At 40.8% G+C, this 17,582-nt stretch overlaps 1 protein-coding gene across 1 annotated transcript; it reads left to right on the top strand.

Moving 5' to 3' along the window:
- The first annotated feature begins 9,163 nt into the window (after positions 1-9,163).
- On the top strand, positions 9,164-16,574 carry LOC128474322 (vomeronasal type-2 receptor 26-like). The gene is made up of 4 exons (XM_053456631.1): positions 9,164-9,961; positions 14,621-14,693; positions 15,204-15,327; positions 15,454-16,574. Exons 2-4 carry the CDS (start codon positions 14,649-14,651, stop codon positions 16,356-16,358), a joined length of 1,074 nt encoding a protein of 357 aa, XP_053312606.1. The 5' UTR covers positions 9,164-9,961; positions 14,621-14,648; the 3' UTR covers positions 16,359-16,574.
- The last annotated feature ends 1,008 nt before the right edge of the window (positions 16,575-17,582 follow it).

Below are 17,582 nucleotides of genomic sequence, written 5' to 3'. Positions count from 1 at the left end.
TAAATGTATTGAAGCCTCAGCTTGTGTCTATATCATGGTCAAAGGTACTTTTTCTCAAGATGACTGTTCTTCCCTTTTTGTTATTGCTATTTTTTTGTTGATGTGCTCAGGCAGCCTTTATTTTAAAAAAAAATGAACTTTAGAAAAGGAAAGCTATGAGATAATGCTGGCCCTGCGACACTGATCTATTGATCTATTGATAATATCTCCAAAATTATTAAACTGCTTGCCAAGCAAAATGCGCAGGCCGAAGGTAGTGTTACTTAATTTCATTTTGATAGAGTTGGAGACGGTTTCCCTGCAACAGCACAGACATGAAGGGGATTAAAAAATATGAAAACTAGAATTCTATGTATTTTTCTCCCCGTAAAATGCTTTTGTGCAGTATCTCCAGAATGAATGCAAATTGTGCCACCCTTTCCCATCGTAGAAACAGAAGCTGTATTCTAGGTTTTAGAAGTCATTTATAAAATACACTAATCTACAGAGTGGCAGCGGTACCTCTCACTTTACTACCAATTTCTAACACACAGAAATAATTCCTATAAACTGTTATTCATCACCAGTGGCCTTTTCATTTACTTACATGGATTCACATTATGGTTATGATTATTAATCAATTTGTGAAACTAATTTAGCACAAATGTCAAACTGTCTATTTCCATAGGCCTTTCTACCTTTGGTACGCGCATGTCCGCATCTTTCTTTTTACCATTGAACAAATTAATAATGATACAGATATTTTACCAAATATCACGCTGGGATACCATCTTTATGATTCTTGCTTAGATACAAGGAAGGCTGTAAAAAGTGTTTTACAAATTTTATCTGGACCTGGGAAGACTGTCCCCAATTATTCCTGTTCTGAACGTGGGAAGGTGGCTGGTTTTATTGGAGATCACTATTCAGTCACCACTGTGCCCATAGCGCAAATACTCGGGATATACGGTCATACACAGGTGAGTCCATTCAAATCTAGTCTAATTAAATACCAGTCTTTTTCTCTAGTGGCTGTAATTGTAGATTGCAATTACCGAGATACTGAATTAGAGATTCATTGCCTTACCAACTGATGTAAAAGCAAACCATAGACAGAAGATTTAGAAAGTATTTGTTTTGCTGATGATATCACATTGGAGTGCAAATGCAGGTTCTGGTCTGCTTTTTAGGGTAGGCTTAGGGGGCATAGTGACTACATGTTCTGTTCTCTTTAAGCTAGCATAGCAAATTTTGTTTTTCCATCAAGGTACTTTAACCCCTTAAAAATGTACAGGGTGGCGGTGCAATGCAACAACGACAAATCCCGTACGTGTTTTCGCCACGATCTGCGGCTTTGCAGCATTGCAAGGGCAATGGAGCCCAGCTCACTAATCAGTGTGATAAGTAAAAAAAAAAATAAAAAAAATGCACAAGTCCTACAATTAGCGCTATATCTTCACAAAAATTCCCACATGGAAAGAGTTAAAATAATGGCATTTTAAATGCCCATAGGGGGCGTAGTTTTTTTTAAAAAAATGCATGATTTGATGGGGTAAATTGAATTGACTGGCTTCCAAGATGTCCCACTGGGCACGTGGGCACAGACTGACCAGATGTCTAAGTGACAAAAAAATACACACCTCACAAAGATGGCCTTTTACCTCCCAAATAACCCAACAAACCCATGTGGGGTATCTCTGCGTTCAGGAGATGTTTCTGAACAGATATTGGGGTGTTGTTTGGTAGTGACATCTACCAGGAGCGGAATAGAAAAAGGCTCCAGGCACTCATGGGTTCCATCAGGCAGATTTATTGGAAGAGATGAACAACAACGTTTCGACCTCACGATGAGGTCTTTATCAAGTTGACCACACAAGTAAAAAGTAAAAGTTTAAATAGCACATATCAATAAATGGATAGCCAATCAAAAGACCGATCTAATCTAACACCATGTGTAATATAATTGATAATCATGTATTAACATAAGTAAATATTCAAAAGTATACATCGCATAATAAATAAATGATACTTGCAGATGTTAAAAGAAACCAGTGACAAATAAAGAAGTATATTAAGATCCATATGTATTAAATAACCAAAGGGAATACATTAAGAAGATACCCATAAAGTATGTGCAATCAGTGTCTGTAATAGACACTTACAGAGATTTAACTAGTGCAGTTCCATGTAAACACAATCAGTGTTAATACTCTAAAAAAAGTGTGAATTAAATCAAACCAAACAACCAAATCGGCAAAAGCAAATATGCTGATTAAAATAAGAAAAAAACGCAAACATTTGTCAGCACTAAAGCGTGGTGACGTTCTGCGCATGCGCAAGCTTATTCCATGCATGCGCAAGAGCATTATCTCTGATAAAATAGTGCAGGTGTATTCCTAAAGTGCAATAGCATTACCAAGTGCATGTATCATCAGATCGCCATCTGTTATCATAAAGACCAAACAAATAGTAAAAACGATCTATTGTGAAGGAATAAATAGTTATATGACACATATTGTGGAGCATCTACCAGGAGCGGGGCATTTATACCTAGAGTAAACCATAAAGTTTAACAAAGGCTGGTGGTAGAATTAGTGTATGGAAAGGGTTAAAATACCAGCATTTGAAATACCTTGGGTTGTCCAGTTTTCTAAAATATATGGTTTGATGGAGTAAATTGCATTGGCCGGCTTCAAAGATACCCGAAATAGCGCATGGGGCAGAATGACAGAATGACAGAAAAACGCTACTGGTACTTATTGCCCCATAACGTGCAGAAAAAAGCAAAAAAAAAAAAAAAAAAACCCCATAAAAACATTAGGTATTTCTAAACTCAGGACAAATACCGTATTTGCTCGATTATAAGAAGACCCTGATTATAAGACGACCCCAAAATCAAAATATTAATTTAGGAAAAAAACAAAAAGCCTGAATATAAGACTACCCTATAGGAAAAAAGTTTTACTAGTAAATATTAATTCATGTAAACTAATTTTCATATTTAATAAAAGCTATGATTGAGAAAAATATACCGTATTTGCTCGATTATAAGACGACCCTGATTATAAGACGACCCCCCAAAATCTGAATATTAACTTAGGAAAAAAAGAAAAAGCCTGAATATAAGACGACCCCAAAGGAAAAAAGTTTTACCAGTAAATGTTAATTCATGTAAACTATTTTTTTTTAATAAAAGCTATGATTGAGAAAAATATTTTTTTTGTTTTTATTTCTTGTATTTTCCAACCTGTCCCCCAGTTATGCACATCTGCCCCCAGGCTTGCCACCCCAATATGGCACTGTGGCCCATGATATGCCTTTTAACCCTCTATATGCCACTGTGCCCCATGGTATGCCTTTTGACCCCCTATGTGCCACTCTGCCTCCAGAAATGCCTTATACCCCTATATCCCATTCTGGCATTTAGGGGGTTAAACTGCATATTATGGGGCAGAGTGGCATATAGGGAGGTATAAGGCATTCCAGGAGGCAGAGTGGCAGGGGGTTAAAAGGCATATCATGGGGCTGAGTGGCATATAGAGGGTTAAAATGCATTTCTGGAGGTATATATATATATATATATATGTAACAGCAATCACACTCCTATCAAGCCAAGGCAGCCAGTACATGCTGGAACCTGTGGATGATAGTAGTGTGATTACAGCCTCCCTATGCCATGCTACCACCACCACCTCCCTTACACATCCATGCTATCACACACACACACTCATTCAGAAACATTTAAATACTCATTCATTCCATACTTGTGCAAAAACCCTCCCCCACCCCCTTACCTGAAGTGCAGATCTCCCACTCGCAGACTTCTGCAGGGGTCCGGCTGTGCGAGCAACTTCTCTGACCCCGCCCCCAGCGGAAGGAGGGGGGAGGCAGAGTTATGTGAGGACTGTGCTAGCTTCCTGTTCTCCTGGACGCTGCTCGCGACCAAAGCCCGGTAAGCAGCCTGGCCCCAGCAGAATGAGGTCTGATTAGTAGACGACCTCGATTATAAGACGAGGGGGATTTTTCAGAGCATTTGCTCTGGAAAAAACCTCGTCTTATAATCGAGCATATACGGTAGTAGAATCTATTTAGCAGATGTTTTCATTAGTTTTTGCAGATGAGTAAAAGATTTTTCAAAAAAGGGAGAAAAAGTATTTTTTTAACAAAAAATCACCACATTTTATAATTTTTTATAGTAAATTAGATGATATGATAACAATAATGGTATCTAAAGAAAGCCCTGTTTTTTGGGGTTTTTTGCCATTTTTGGGGTATGTCGGTTTAGCGATTATTCTCTTTTCCTGTGAATAGTGTACCCATATAAACTATATATTGTTTTTTCTCAATATAGAGAAAAAACATATAGTCTGTGAGGTACAGTAGAATGGGGTGTCCTTTCTTTGCCCCCTGCATCTTTTTTGGGGATTCTGCTTCTTCTCTGTAGGAGGAATTTTAAAAATAAAATGGGTAGCCCCAATTCTGCTAGACTCCATCACCGCCCGGGGACCAGTTGCATCTTGGTACAAGATATCCGAAATTACTTGAAGCTGAAATTGCAAAAAAGACATTCCGGCATTTGCTTTTTCGTGCAACAAAAAAGCATTGTAGGTTGCAATTTGCATCAGATCAATTGCAACCTTCTTGTACCAGGCCTTTGACTTCCTCAAAATGAGGTAGGGCTGTAGGAGTTGATCTGACAGATCAACTCCACCCATGTTCTTATTATAGGCCCTGATGCACACTGGCTTTCTTACAACCTCAGCTCTGCCACGGACAGAAACCTCCACAGTTCTCTCATCGTGGATGGTGCTCAGCATGCACACTTCTTTTCTGTCCTTGAACTTCAATGCCAAAAGCTCCTCTTGACGTAGAGCTGAGGTATCCCCCTTTCCTAGCCGGGTTCGTGCTAGATGTTGCGGGAAACCCACGCGGTTCTTTCTAATAGTACCGCAAGCTACTGTATCGAAACAATACAGCAGCTTGAACAAAGGGACATTTGTATAAAAATTGTCAACATACAAGTGGTAGCCTTTGTTCATAAGTGGGAATATTAGGTCCCTCACAATCTTGGCACTGGTGCCCAGATGTTCTGGGCAACCTGGAGGGTCAAGGTGGCTATCCCTACCCTCGTATACCCGGAAGGCCTGAGTATACCCAGTCTCGCTCTCGCAGAGTTTATACCATTTTATTCCATACCTGGAACGCTTGGAAGGAATATACTGCTTGAATCCCAACCTTCCTTTATACTTCATCAGGGATTCATCCACGCAGAAATCCCTCCAGGTGTATAAGCCTCTGCAAACTTGGCAGGAAGATGGGTAATCAGGGGGCGGATTTTATAGAGCCTATCAAACTGGGGGTGCTCCTTAGGGAGCCACTGGCTGTTATCGCTAAAATGCATGAAATGAAGAATCATTTCATACCTTCTCCTACGCATTGACTGGGTGTAAATGGGGGTACTAAAGATGGGGCTGGTGCTCCAGTAGGAGCGGATGGAGGTTTTTTTTATAATTCCCATTAGCATAGTTAATGCCCAGAATTTAAGAAATTCTGGCACGTCTATGGGGGTCCATGGCTGCTTTGTAAAATAGAAGTCAGGGCTAGAAGTACGGCACTGCTGGGCATAGATGTTGGATTGGGAGACAATGTCTCCCAAGACATCTTCTCCCAAAAAAATCTGCACAAACTGCAATGGGGTAAATCCTGTAACATCAATACTGATGCCAGGAATTGCAGTAAAAGGAGGGATAGCTGGTGTATACATATTAGGCACTACCCACTCCTCGGGTGCAATGCCACTACTTGTGGCAGCGGACCCAGCAGCCACAGATACATCACTAGATGTATCTGTGAACTGACCAAAGTAAAAATCTGACGCTGTGTCAGTGGCCTCAGAATCTGAGGCCAAAAATGCATACGCTTCCTCAGCAGTATACATGCGCTGCATCATAAAATAATTGACCCCTAGCCGGGGGAAAAAAAACACAACAAAAAAAAATCAGTAAGATAAAAGGTGCTGCTGCTATTGGATCAATCGCTAAGGGCTGATCTACAGCAAAGGAGGGGTTAATGGTACCTAAAAATAATATGAAATAATATAAAATATAAAGTATTAAAAAATGTGGGTAAAAATAAAAGTGCACAAACAGCAAAAAAGTGCTGATGTGCAATATCACTGCCTATGCAGTGATCAGCGGTAAGGAAGGGGTTAAAATAAAAAGAGGGGCTCTTATAAGAGCCTTTGTGGATAATTTTTTTTATTTTTTATAATATTTTATAAAAAAAAGTATGCCTTTTTTTAACCACGATCTGTCTCTCTCCCTCACTAAAAGCAAGTGATGGAGGGAGGCAGATCTTTACCGGTCAAAGGCAAATGTTTATAAACATTGCCTTTGACTGAGCAAATCAAGATCACTCTCCTGAGTGATCTTTAGGCTTGGGGTGTCAATCACTGGCATCCAGCAACACCCCTTAGTGATGAAAGCGATCTGAAATCGCTTCTGAGACCATTGCCAGGAGAAGGGCAGCGCCATCTTGGACGGTAAGTTAACCATGGCGGCACCCTGCCGCTAAAAGCTTCATTTAAGAAACAATCAGAGGTCATTTTTTCCACTTAGTTGCTGTTCTTGATTATATGTAAAAGACCTGCCGTCTTTTTTTTACTAATAAAAACGCTCCGGGGAGCGATCTAACTGCTCCCCAAAGTTTTTTTCTGTGTTGCTGAATGCCTCTATGTCAATCTTTGATTGCTTTCTGAGCCGATTTAACCCCATGACGGTTGAGGACCGTCAAAGGTCATTCACCGACCGTTTTTGCTTGACGGTCCTGAACCGGCAAAGGTCGTGAAGGGGTTAAGGGTTGTCTTTACTGAGGTTGCATGCCCTTGCATGTTATCACACTCAAAACAACTTGTGCATACATTGACATATACTTTCTTAGATGTGCCAGTGACTTTAAATGCTGTGAGATTAAAATAAAGTAACGCAACTTTATTTTAATTTAGTAGAAATGTTATGGAAATGCAAATTCAAACACTTAAAAACTTAAATAGTATGTCCTATTACCCAGGTGTGACAATTGCCCACCTCCTTGTCCACCTCTGTGAATGGTATGGCAATAAAATAAGCTTTGGGAGTATAGGCCTCAACTAGCGTATTTGCTCGATTATAAGACGAGGTTTTTTCCAGAGCAAATGCTCTGAAAAATACCCCTCATCTTATAATCGAGGTCGTCTTCTAATCAGACCTCATTCTGCTGGGGCCAGGCTGCTTACCGGGCTTTGGTCGTGAGCAGCGTCCTGCTACTAGCAGCAGGAGAACAGGAAGCTAGCACAGTCCTCACATAACTCCCCCCTCCTTCCTCTGGGGGCGGGGCCAGAGAAGTTGCTCGCACAGCCGGGCCCCTGCAGAAGTCTGCGAGTGGGAGATCTGCAGTTCAGGTAAGGGGGTGGGGGAGGGTTTTTGAGCAAGTATGTGTGATTAATGGAATGAATGAGTATTTAAATGTTTGTGAATGAGTGTGTGTGTGTGATAGCATGGATGTGTAAGGGAGGTGTTGGTGGTAGCATGGCATAGGGAGGCTGTAATCACACTACTATCATCCCCAGGTTCCAGCATGTACTGGCTGCCTTGGCTTGATAGGAGTGTGATTGCTGTTAGCAGATATATATATATATATATATATATATATATATATACCTCCAGAAATGCATTTTAACCCCCTATATGCCACTCAGCCCCATGATATGCCTTTTAACCCCCTATATGCCAGAGTGGCATATAGGGGTATAAGGCATATCATGGGGCAGAGGGGCATATAGGAGGGTATAAGACATTTCTGGAGGCAGAGTGGCATATAGAGGGTTAAAGGGCACATCATGGGGCAGAGTGGCAAATAGGGGGGTATAAGGCATTTCTGGGGGCAGAGTGGCAAATAAAAGGAAATAAAAAAAATATATTTTTCTCAATCATAGCTTTTATTAAATATGAAAATTAGTTTACATGAATTAATATTTACTGGTAAAACTTTTTTCCTATAGGGTAGTCTTATATTCAGGCTTTTTGTTTTTTTCCTAAATTAATATTTTGATTTTGGGGGGTCGTCTTATAATCAGGGTCGTCTTATAATCGAGTAAATACGGTATTTACCTTGTCAATCACATCTTCCGTCGTATGAGAGATATGGACGCCATCCTGTGCCACCCCCCATCATCCTACTCCTAATAGGATTAAGGCATATAAAAGTTTAAATGTAAACACTTGCCTTGACCCATTGCTACATCACGTGCCTCTTACCCTCTTTCAGTTTCTGCAATGTTTAAAAAAATATATAAGATTTTGTAAAAAAAAAAAAAAAAAAAAAACACCCTCCACAATAAAAATAGTCTGAAAAGTTAAATGTTAAAAAACAGTGGTACCCTATTGTCAGGAATGGGAGATGGAGGAGTCCGGTATGCAGGATAACCCTAAAGGTCAAAAAGCATAAACAGAGTCAGATCTACTAAATGCAGCGTAGTCCAGTACACGTAGCCGGGGTCAAGGTCATGGAAACCAGCGTAGTCCAGTACACGTAGCCGGGGTCAGGTGCACGGAAATAAGCGTTGTCCAAGATCAATAGCCAGAGTTGGTACACAAGAAATCAGGGAGAGCCGTTTAGTACCCAAGGTCAGGATTATGGAAGGCAGCGTAGTCAAAGGAGGAAGCTGGAGGCTTGATGCTGGATCTAGTACGCGGACAGCGGGTACTCAGGTGAGTGACTTCTTTGGGGTCCGGTATGCAGACCCTAACACCTATTAACCAAGAGATGCACGGGTTATGAGTGACCTCTCCTCTTAGTCCTCCAAGTGCATGAAGTGACAAGTTTTTTTAAAACCCTAGATGATATAGTCCTTAAGGATGCCTACCCTTACACACATTCTCAGTTCAGGAGAATGTGTGCTTAATAAAGAAACACACTATAAGAGACACATTTCTCTTGTATGGGGGTGCATTAAAAGTAATTCCTTGACAATATTCATAGGTGGGAAGATTCTGGCGAGTGAGAGGACATTCTGTGTTTAGCAGAAATAAATGTTATACCCATCTTTGTTCCAAATGTAGTCTAGGAAAAAAAATACTTTAATGCATTGTATGATTATCAGAAGTTACAAATGATATAATGTTTTCATATTTTGTAGATCAGCTATGGAGCCACAGATTATTCATTAAGTGATCGACGTGTCTACCCGCACTTTTTCAGGGCACTTCAGAATGAACGCGTCCATTTCTTAATAATATCCGACCTTCTGAAACACTTTGGCTGGACCTGGGTTGGAATATTTACATCGGATGATGACGGTGGAAATCAACAGAGTCTTATTTTAACCAAATATCTCAATGATCAGGGTATTTGTGTTGCCTACACAATACATAGCAACAAGGGCATCAAAAACGATTTACATCACATCAGTGAAATTGTTAGAAAATCTTCTGCTCAAGTTATTGTGATTTGTGGCGCCTTAACATATGCTTCTATTAGCACACTGCTTGTCTTAAAAGATGTTTTTCACAGTAAGACACTAATTCTTCCCCCTTCCTGGGCTTCAAAGGAAGAAGTGTTTCTGGCTAATATCGGCACATTTAATGGCAGTTTGGGTATTGAACACTCTCCTATATTGTTTCTTGGAACCAAAAATTATTTCGAAGATATCAAACCCTCCAAATTCCCAAACGATGGACTACTTGCAGATATTTATTCCCTATATTTCAAATGTTTGTCTTTAAGTTCATTGAAAAATAAAATATTAAGTTTTTTTTACAGAATATCTTTACAGAACTGTACTGAGAAAAAAACATTGGGTAAACTTAGAATGGATTTATTTACCGGTGTTTCTCCACGAGTGCATTTTGCGGTAAATCTTATGGCTCATGCTGTGGAAAGCATGAATTTAAATTTGAATACGGCGCCTTATAAAAGAGAAAAAAGAACAAATTTCAAACACCAGGTAAATATTAGAATGGCACTATATGAGGAAATTTTTGTTATACAATGAACCTATTTGTTGGACGCCGTCAATCGCAATATTCAACAATATGCACTTAATTGAGTACAAATATTAGAGAACATGGAACATCCATAAAACCAGTAGGGTTACTTCTCTGTCACCTGTAACACATGTGTATGTTGGGATAATACAATTAACTAAATAGTGAATTGTTACTTGCAACACACTGTGTCACACCATGTGAGGATGGAGATATAGAGAAGTAAGTAGGGCCTAAGTAATATCCCCCAATCTTACAAAGAAACATAGAATTTGACGTCAGGTAAAAATCAATCGATATAGCTTTATGCCTATCGCATGTCTGTTTAACCCTTTACACCAGTGGTCCCCAACCTTTTTGGCACCAGGGACCGGTTTTGTGGAAGACAATTTTTCCACGGATTGGGGGCAGGGTGTTTTTACTTCTATTATTATTAAATTTAAAATGTAATGAAATATATTTGCAACTTCCCTGGTTGTCTTTCCATCCATTAAAAGCACATAAAATTGTGGCACTATGGCCCCAGATATGCTTTATGCTCCCCTGATATGACACACTGCTCCCCTGATATGACACTCTGCCCCTCTAGATATGCCACTCTGCCCCCCCAGATATGCTTTATGCCCCCCTAGATATACCACTCTGACCCCCCAACTTACCAGTGCACCCCCAGACTCCCTGATGCCTAGTGGGGGAAGTCGATGCACAACGTTTTAGTATTAGACTGTGACCTCTTGGATGTAGCCATTTAAACAAAGTAACTAAAAACTTGTCTTGTTTTCAGACACCACAAAATGCCGTATTTGCTCGATTATAAGACGAGTTTTTTTTCAGAGGAAGTGCTCTGAAAAATAGCCCTCGTCTTCTAATTGAGGTCGTCTTCTAATCAGACCTCAAATAGAGGTCTGACTATGAGACTATGATCCAGATCCCCCGCAGCGCTGCAGGGGACCTGGATCCTCCTGTCTGGTAACCTCAGCTGCTGCTGGCACTTTCACCGGACGTCTATCACCGAGCGCCGGCGAAAGCACGGGCAGCAGTGGAGGTTGTCTACGAGCATACCTTTCCCAGCCTAGCGTGCCCTCAGCATGGGGGGCGCCTCCTCTGCTCCGGGGTAGCCCACCCACTGCCGGGATAGCCTGCTTCCACGGGGAAGCAGAGCTGGTTGGGGAGATCATTGATCTCTCTGTGACAGGGGACACTCCAGAAGCAAGACCGGCTACTCTGTCCCATGATATGCCTTTTAACCCCCTATATGCCAGAGTGGCATATAGGGGTATAAGGCATTTCATGTGGCAGAGTGGCATATAGGAGGGTAAAAGGCATATCACAGAGGCAGTGACATATAGGGGTATAAGGCATTTCTGGGGGCAGATGTGCATAACTGGGGGCAGGTTGGGAAATAAAAACAAAAAAATATTTTTCTCAATCATAGCTTTTATTAACCCCTTAAGGACAATAGGGTTCTTACTCGTAGTATATTGTGGGACAATGGCTCTTTTAACATTTTTTAGTGTTGCTGTTTAGCTGTGATTTTCTGTGGGTTTTTTTCAGGACAAACAGGGCTTTCTTTAGATACCATTAATTTTATCATATCATCTAATTTACTATAACAAAATGATAAAATATGCGTATTTTCTGTAAAAAAATTACTTTTTCTAACTTTTTAAACAAAAAACTATTACTCATCTGCAAAAACTAATGAAAAAACCTGCTAAATAGATTCTACTATTTGTCCTGAGTTTAGAAATACCCAATGTTTTTATGTTTTTTTGCTTTTTTCTGCACGTTATGGGGCAATAAGTACAGGTAGCGTTTTGCTATTTCAAAACCTTTTTTTCCAAATCTGGTAATTCTTCCCCCCATGTGCCATTTTGGGTATCTTTGAAGCCGGCCAATGCAATTTACCCCATCAAATCATATATTTTTACAAACTAGACACCCCAAGGTATTTGAAATGCTGGTACTTTAACCCTTTCCATGCACTAATTTTACCACCAGCCTTTGTGAAACTTTATGGTAGTATATTTTTTTTGTATTTTTTTAACACATCTTGTACTTCAGGTATAAATTTACCGCTCCTGGTATATGTCCCTGTCAAACAACACCCCAATATGTGTTCAGTAACATCTCCTGAGCGCAGTGATACCCCACATGCATGAGTTTGTAGGGTTATTTGGGAAGTAAAAGGCCGCCTTTGTGAGGTGTGTATTTTTATGCCATTTAGACATCTGGTCCTACTGCCCCCATGTCCCATATTTGGGACACCTTTGAACCCGGCCAATTCAATTTACCCCATCAACTCATGAATTTTTTAATACGAGACACCTATGGGCATTTGTAATGCCAATATTTTAACTCTTTCCATGCTGGATTTTTTGTAAAGAGAAAGAATTTTAGGACTTGCTTATTAAAAACTTTTTTTTTGGTGACAGTGGGGTTTTTTTTTACATGCTACCATATTTTTTTACGTGTTTTTTTTATATTTTTGAAGAATTTTTTTTTTTTTTTTTACTAATCACTCTGATTAGTGAGCTGGGCTCCATTGACCTTGCATGGTTGGATGCAGTACCTGCATTCAACCTGCAGGAGGAGCTCGAGAGTTCTCAAGAGGGTCTGGACAGACCCTCTGTGAACTCATTCAGTTTTTTATTGTTAATGCGTGTGAATGACGGCAACGTCATTTACAGCATGGCACTTGTGGTTGCTCTTCGGAGCAATCACAAGGCGATCGGCGTAGGGGGGTAGTGTTACTGATATGCCTCAATATCGAGGCATGTCAGCAACACAGTTTATGCTTAGGTCGGGATTCCGATTGCTTCCTAAGCTGTTTTAGCCGGGCACCGCCGCAATCTTTGATGATCGGTGCGGCGGCGGCCATTTTTCTTCCGGGAATGTCTGTAATTGCTGTAAGCAATATGTTTAGGCCACTGACATTTATCAGAGAGACCTATCATTAATCACTGACCTAACGTGGCACTAATAAATGACCAGATAGCAATCAGTTATGAAATATTTTAAAATAATAATAAAATGCTAGTGTTTTGATGATTTATGCCTGGTCACTATAAGCATGTGGGGACTGCAGATATATGTCGCAGTGAAGGAGTTCCCTTCCCTTCTTAGCCCACATAACGAACCTGGAACAGAAATTGAGAAGACCCTTCAAAGGTTGAAACGCAGCCTTTATTAATAAATCATACTGTCACGAACCGGGGGAGCAGGTCTGATAGGAGCCCAGGTGCAGGGGATACGAGGGGCTCTGTCTGTACCCCACGATGCATGATGGCTTGGGGTTGGTACAGACAGGCGCAGGAAATAAGTCAAAGACAGAAGATGCGGATTTAGAGTTGTATTGCATATGATGGTACAACAATATATATCCAAAGAAAGTCACTTGGCAGGAAGCCCTCTGGTTGGGGCACACACGGCAGGAAGCCCTCTGGTTGGGGCACACACGGCAGGAAGCCCTCTGGTTGGGGCACACACGGCAGGAAGCCCTCTGGTTGGGGCACACACGGCAGGAAGCCCTCTGGTTGGGGCACACACAACAGGAAGCCCTCTGGTTGGGGCACACACGGCAGGAAGCCCTCTGGTTGGGGCACACACGGCAGGAAGCCCTCTGGTTGGGGCACACACGGCAGGAAGCCCTCTGGTTGGGGCACACACGGCAGGAAGCCCTCTGGTTGGGGCACACACGGCAGGAAGCCCACTTGCAGGGCACACGCGGCAGGAAGCCCACTTGCAGGGCACTCTGTTTGGGAGTCCACTTAGTGGGGCGCTGGCCGCAACTCAGGAACACGGCAGGTTGCCCACTTGCAGGGCACACGGCAGGTTGCCCACTTGCAGGGCACTGACTTGGGGAGTCCACTTAGTGGGGCGCTGGCCGCAACTCAGGAACAAATCAGGAAACAAAGCAGGAACAAATCAGGAAACAAAGCAGGAAGTCCTCAACCATTAATGTCAAGGCCCAGACTGCAGGGCTGGGCAGGTTTATAAAGGTTGTCTTGATCATGTAATCAACTGCAGCTGGACCTGATAATCAGTCAGAGTGGTTCTGAGTGGCAAGAGCGGTCACTAGTGGCTGGAAACATGAATTGAGTAGCACCAAGTTTCAACAAGTCCATACAGCGAAGGGTGAACGTTACACCTACTCTACTTAAACATTCAGCATTGATTAATTTCTTTGGCACCTATCCTATCTACAAAAGGGGAGCATCTAGTTTTCAAGGTTTAGTTGATGCTGCAGGCTTAAATTTTTGCCAACTCGCAATTTTAACGAATAGGATTATTTTCAAACTAAATCATTACTAGTATTCAGACACACAATATCTTCTGGTGACTGGAAGTGTGCCTTTTTGTGTATTTTCATACAATAAGTTTATGTGAAAATCAAAAAATATTGCACATATGTTTAGAGTGATGCTGTTATGGGCAAACAAGTTAAAATTTTGCTTGTTTCTGAGCCCAGTTTTCTTGAACGCTACAATTCCCAATGACTGCAGCCCATTCACAAAAATGGTCACAGCTGTTTACAATTTCATTTATTATACATTTTTACATAGAATGATTATATTATTATGTAATTATCTTAATACATCTTCTACTTCCTTTAAAAGATACATCATTATATCAAGAATACAGATTATGTACGGGGCTCGGACAAGCCAGTGCCTGTTTTTGATCAAAATGGTGAATATGTTCTCCCTTACATGCTTACAAATCTGAAATTCACATCTGATTCAGTAAGAAATGACAGTCATGTAGGCCTGTATACGCCATGGTATCCAAGTGGTCAGAGGCTTGCTGTTAACACACATGAGATAAGATGGAAGACCAACAACAACGAGGTCAGAAATTTAGAAATGATTAATGTAGTGTATGTAGTATGTCTAATTCCATTTCAATATTACACTCATTCCATCCATAACCTCTCCTTCTGTTTTAGAATTTTTTGACTTTTGATCCCTATAAAAATGTCCCCTGTGCTCCTCACCCTAAAGAATCAGAACTAATAAACTTTTTGTTGTTGTGGTAAATACATTTTGTTTTCCAAATGAAATACCAGAATCACTCCTCCCCCCATAACCCTCGCTGTGAATCTTCTGAATCAATCTGAATCAGCCTTAACAAAACTGGAACAGTTTGGTCTGTAACAAAGACACAAAGATGTACGTTAATGAATTCATATTTGTCTGTTAGATTCCCCGATCTCAATGCTCAAATAATTGTTTACCTGGTCAGCGGAAAGTCCAGCTATTTGGAATACACTCCTGCTGCTACGACTGTGTTTATTGTTCAGAAGGAGAAATATCAAATGTTACTGGTATGTTAGACCTGCACTGAGTACTCAATCATTGGAATATTAAAATATTAACCTACAAAAGACTATTATCTCTATTACTAACAATATATTGCCTGCAATATAGATAATTTGTTTCACTTTTTACAGACAGTGACAATTGTTTAAAATGCCCAGTAGATGAATGGCCAAATGAGAAAAAGGATCGATGTATTCCCAAAGTGGTGGAATTTCTATCCTATACAGATGATACCTTGACTGCAATAATGGCATCTGTCTCAGTTCTCTTTTGCTTAATTACTCTGGCAGTACTGAGATTGTTTATTTTACACTGGGATAACTATATTGTTAAAGCTAATAACAGGAACCTCAGCTTCATCCTCCTTGTTTCCATAATGCTGAGCTTCCTCTGTGTGTTTCTGTTCCTTGGACGGCCAGTGGATATAACCTGCATACTCCGTCAAACCTCCTTTGGAATCATCTTCTCCGTAGCTGTGTCTTCTGTGTTGGCCAAGACTATCATGGTCTGTATTGCTTTTAAAGCCACCCGACCTGGCAGCAAGTGGAATAAATGTATCGGAGTCAAACTGCCAATTTCTATAGTCGTGTTCTGCTCATTTATTCAAGTTCTAATTAATATAATTTGGTTGATTATTTCACCTCCCTTTCAGGAGCAGGACATGCACTCTTATCAGGGAAAGATCATCATTCAGTGTAACGAAGGCTCAGTTACTGCCTTTTACTCTGTCCTGGGCTATTTGGGGATCCTGGCGGCTATGAGTTTTATTATAGCTTTTTTAGCCAGGTCATTACCTGACAGTTTTAATGAAGCCAAGTACATCACCTTCAGCATGCTGGTGTTCTGCAGTGCTTGGATTGCAATGATCCCGGTGTATCTGAGCACCAAAGGGAAATACATGGTGGCTGTGGAGATCTTTGCCATATTAACCTCAAATGCGGGACTTTTGAGCTGTATATTTTTCCCTAAATGTTACATAATCCTTTTTAGGCCAGAAATGAATAGTAAGACATGTATGTTAAAGATTACTGATTAACAGTTTCCTGCCAACATATATGCTGCTTCTGGAATCCCATGTTATAATTTTCTGATTAAAAGAGCTATTCTTGAAGACATCAATATGAATTGGAAAAAATACACTAAATGAAATTATACACAGACGCATGCATCAATCTAAATGTTTATAGATACCTTATTGTATAGAGACTAGAATTACTTCACAGCATTCAGCATAATTAAAGTATTTTTTCTCCATTGCCCATGTTCAGGGTCTGTCTTTAACGTGGGGGCAATAGCAGCAGTTCCCCTGAGTCCATTCCGTCCTGGGGGCGGAAACAGAGCCGGTCCATACATGGGTCTGCTAGGTCTATGAGACCCAGGCGGTATTTTGATAGGGACAGCAATCACAGGTATCACCCTGCCAGTTCTCCCTGGAAGTGGACTGAACTGCCAGCCTGTGGAGGAGCAGGGCTGGTTGGGGAGATCATGGATCTCTCTTTAATCAGCCCAAAATAACGGGAGCACGTCACTCCTCTATTTCACCGCTTCCTCACAAAACTTGCTGGCTATTGATGCTGAGTGCCGGGATATGATGTCAAATCTCAGCACTGAAGCCGCACGCACAGCTATGGAACACTGAAACAGAGGTCTGTAAGAAATGATCTCACGCATCCACCACAAAACCTAAGAAAGGTAAAATATGGGGAGAAATGAGAGATAATGAATAAGGGGAGAGAAGGGAAAAAACTGAGGCGATAATTAGAAGGAGAGATGGGGGGAAAGGTAAAGATAAAAAGAAAGACGATAGATGTAGATTTATAAGTAAATTTATAAAGTAACACAAGGATAAAGAGAGAGTGATTCTGAAAGATGGGGAGTAAAAGGAGAGAAAATGAGAAGGGGGGAGATAAAGAGAAATGGAGAAAGAAGAGAGATGAGATAATCCAAAATGCTGTTAGATTTAATCTATTTGCATGACTTTGAGGCTGACATATTTAATATAAAAAAATGTATGTGGGGACAGCATTTCATCCTTAGACCCAGGCAGCACAATGTCTTGGGCTGGCCCTGGGCCAAAAGTAGCTGCCCCTTGAGCCTAAAACAACACCTGAGAGGATTGCAACTCACACATCATTTTCGGTCACACTATTCATTCACTATGTGATCTGCATCGTGTTGTGCTCCTCCCATGCCCTGTGCATGTGTCATGTGGACGTATCGCAAAAAGTCACATTACAGTCAGAAGAAGGGAAGATTGCAC

This window comes from Spea bombifrons, chromosome 2, assembly GCF_027358695.1.
Source record: "Spea bombifrons isolate aSpeBom1 chromosome 2, aSpeBom1.2.pri, whole genome shotgun sequence".
Taxonomy (NCBI): domain Eukaryota; kingdom Metazoa; phylum Chordata; class Amphibia; order Anura; family Pelobatidae; genus Spea; species Spea bombifrons.
This window is presented reverse-complemented; position numbering and strand designations above follow the sequence as displayed.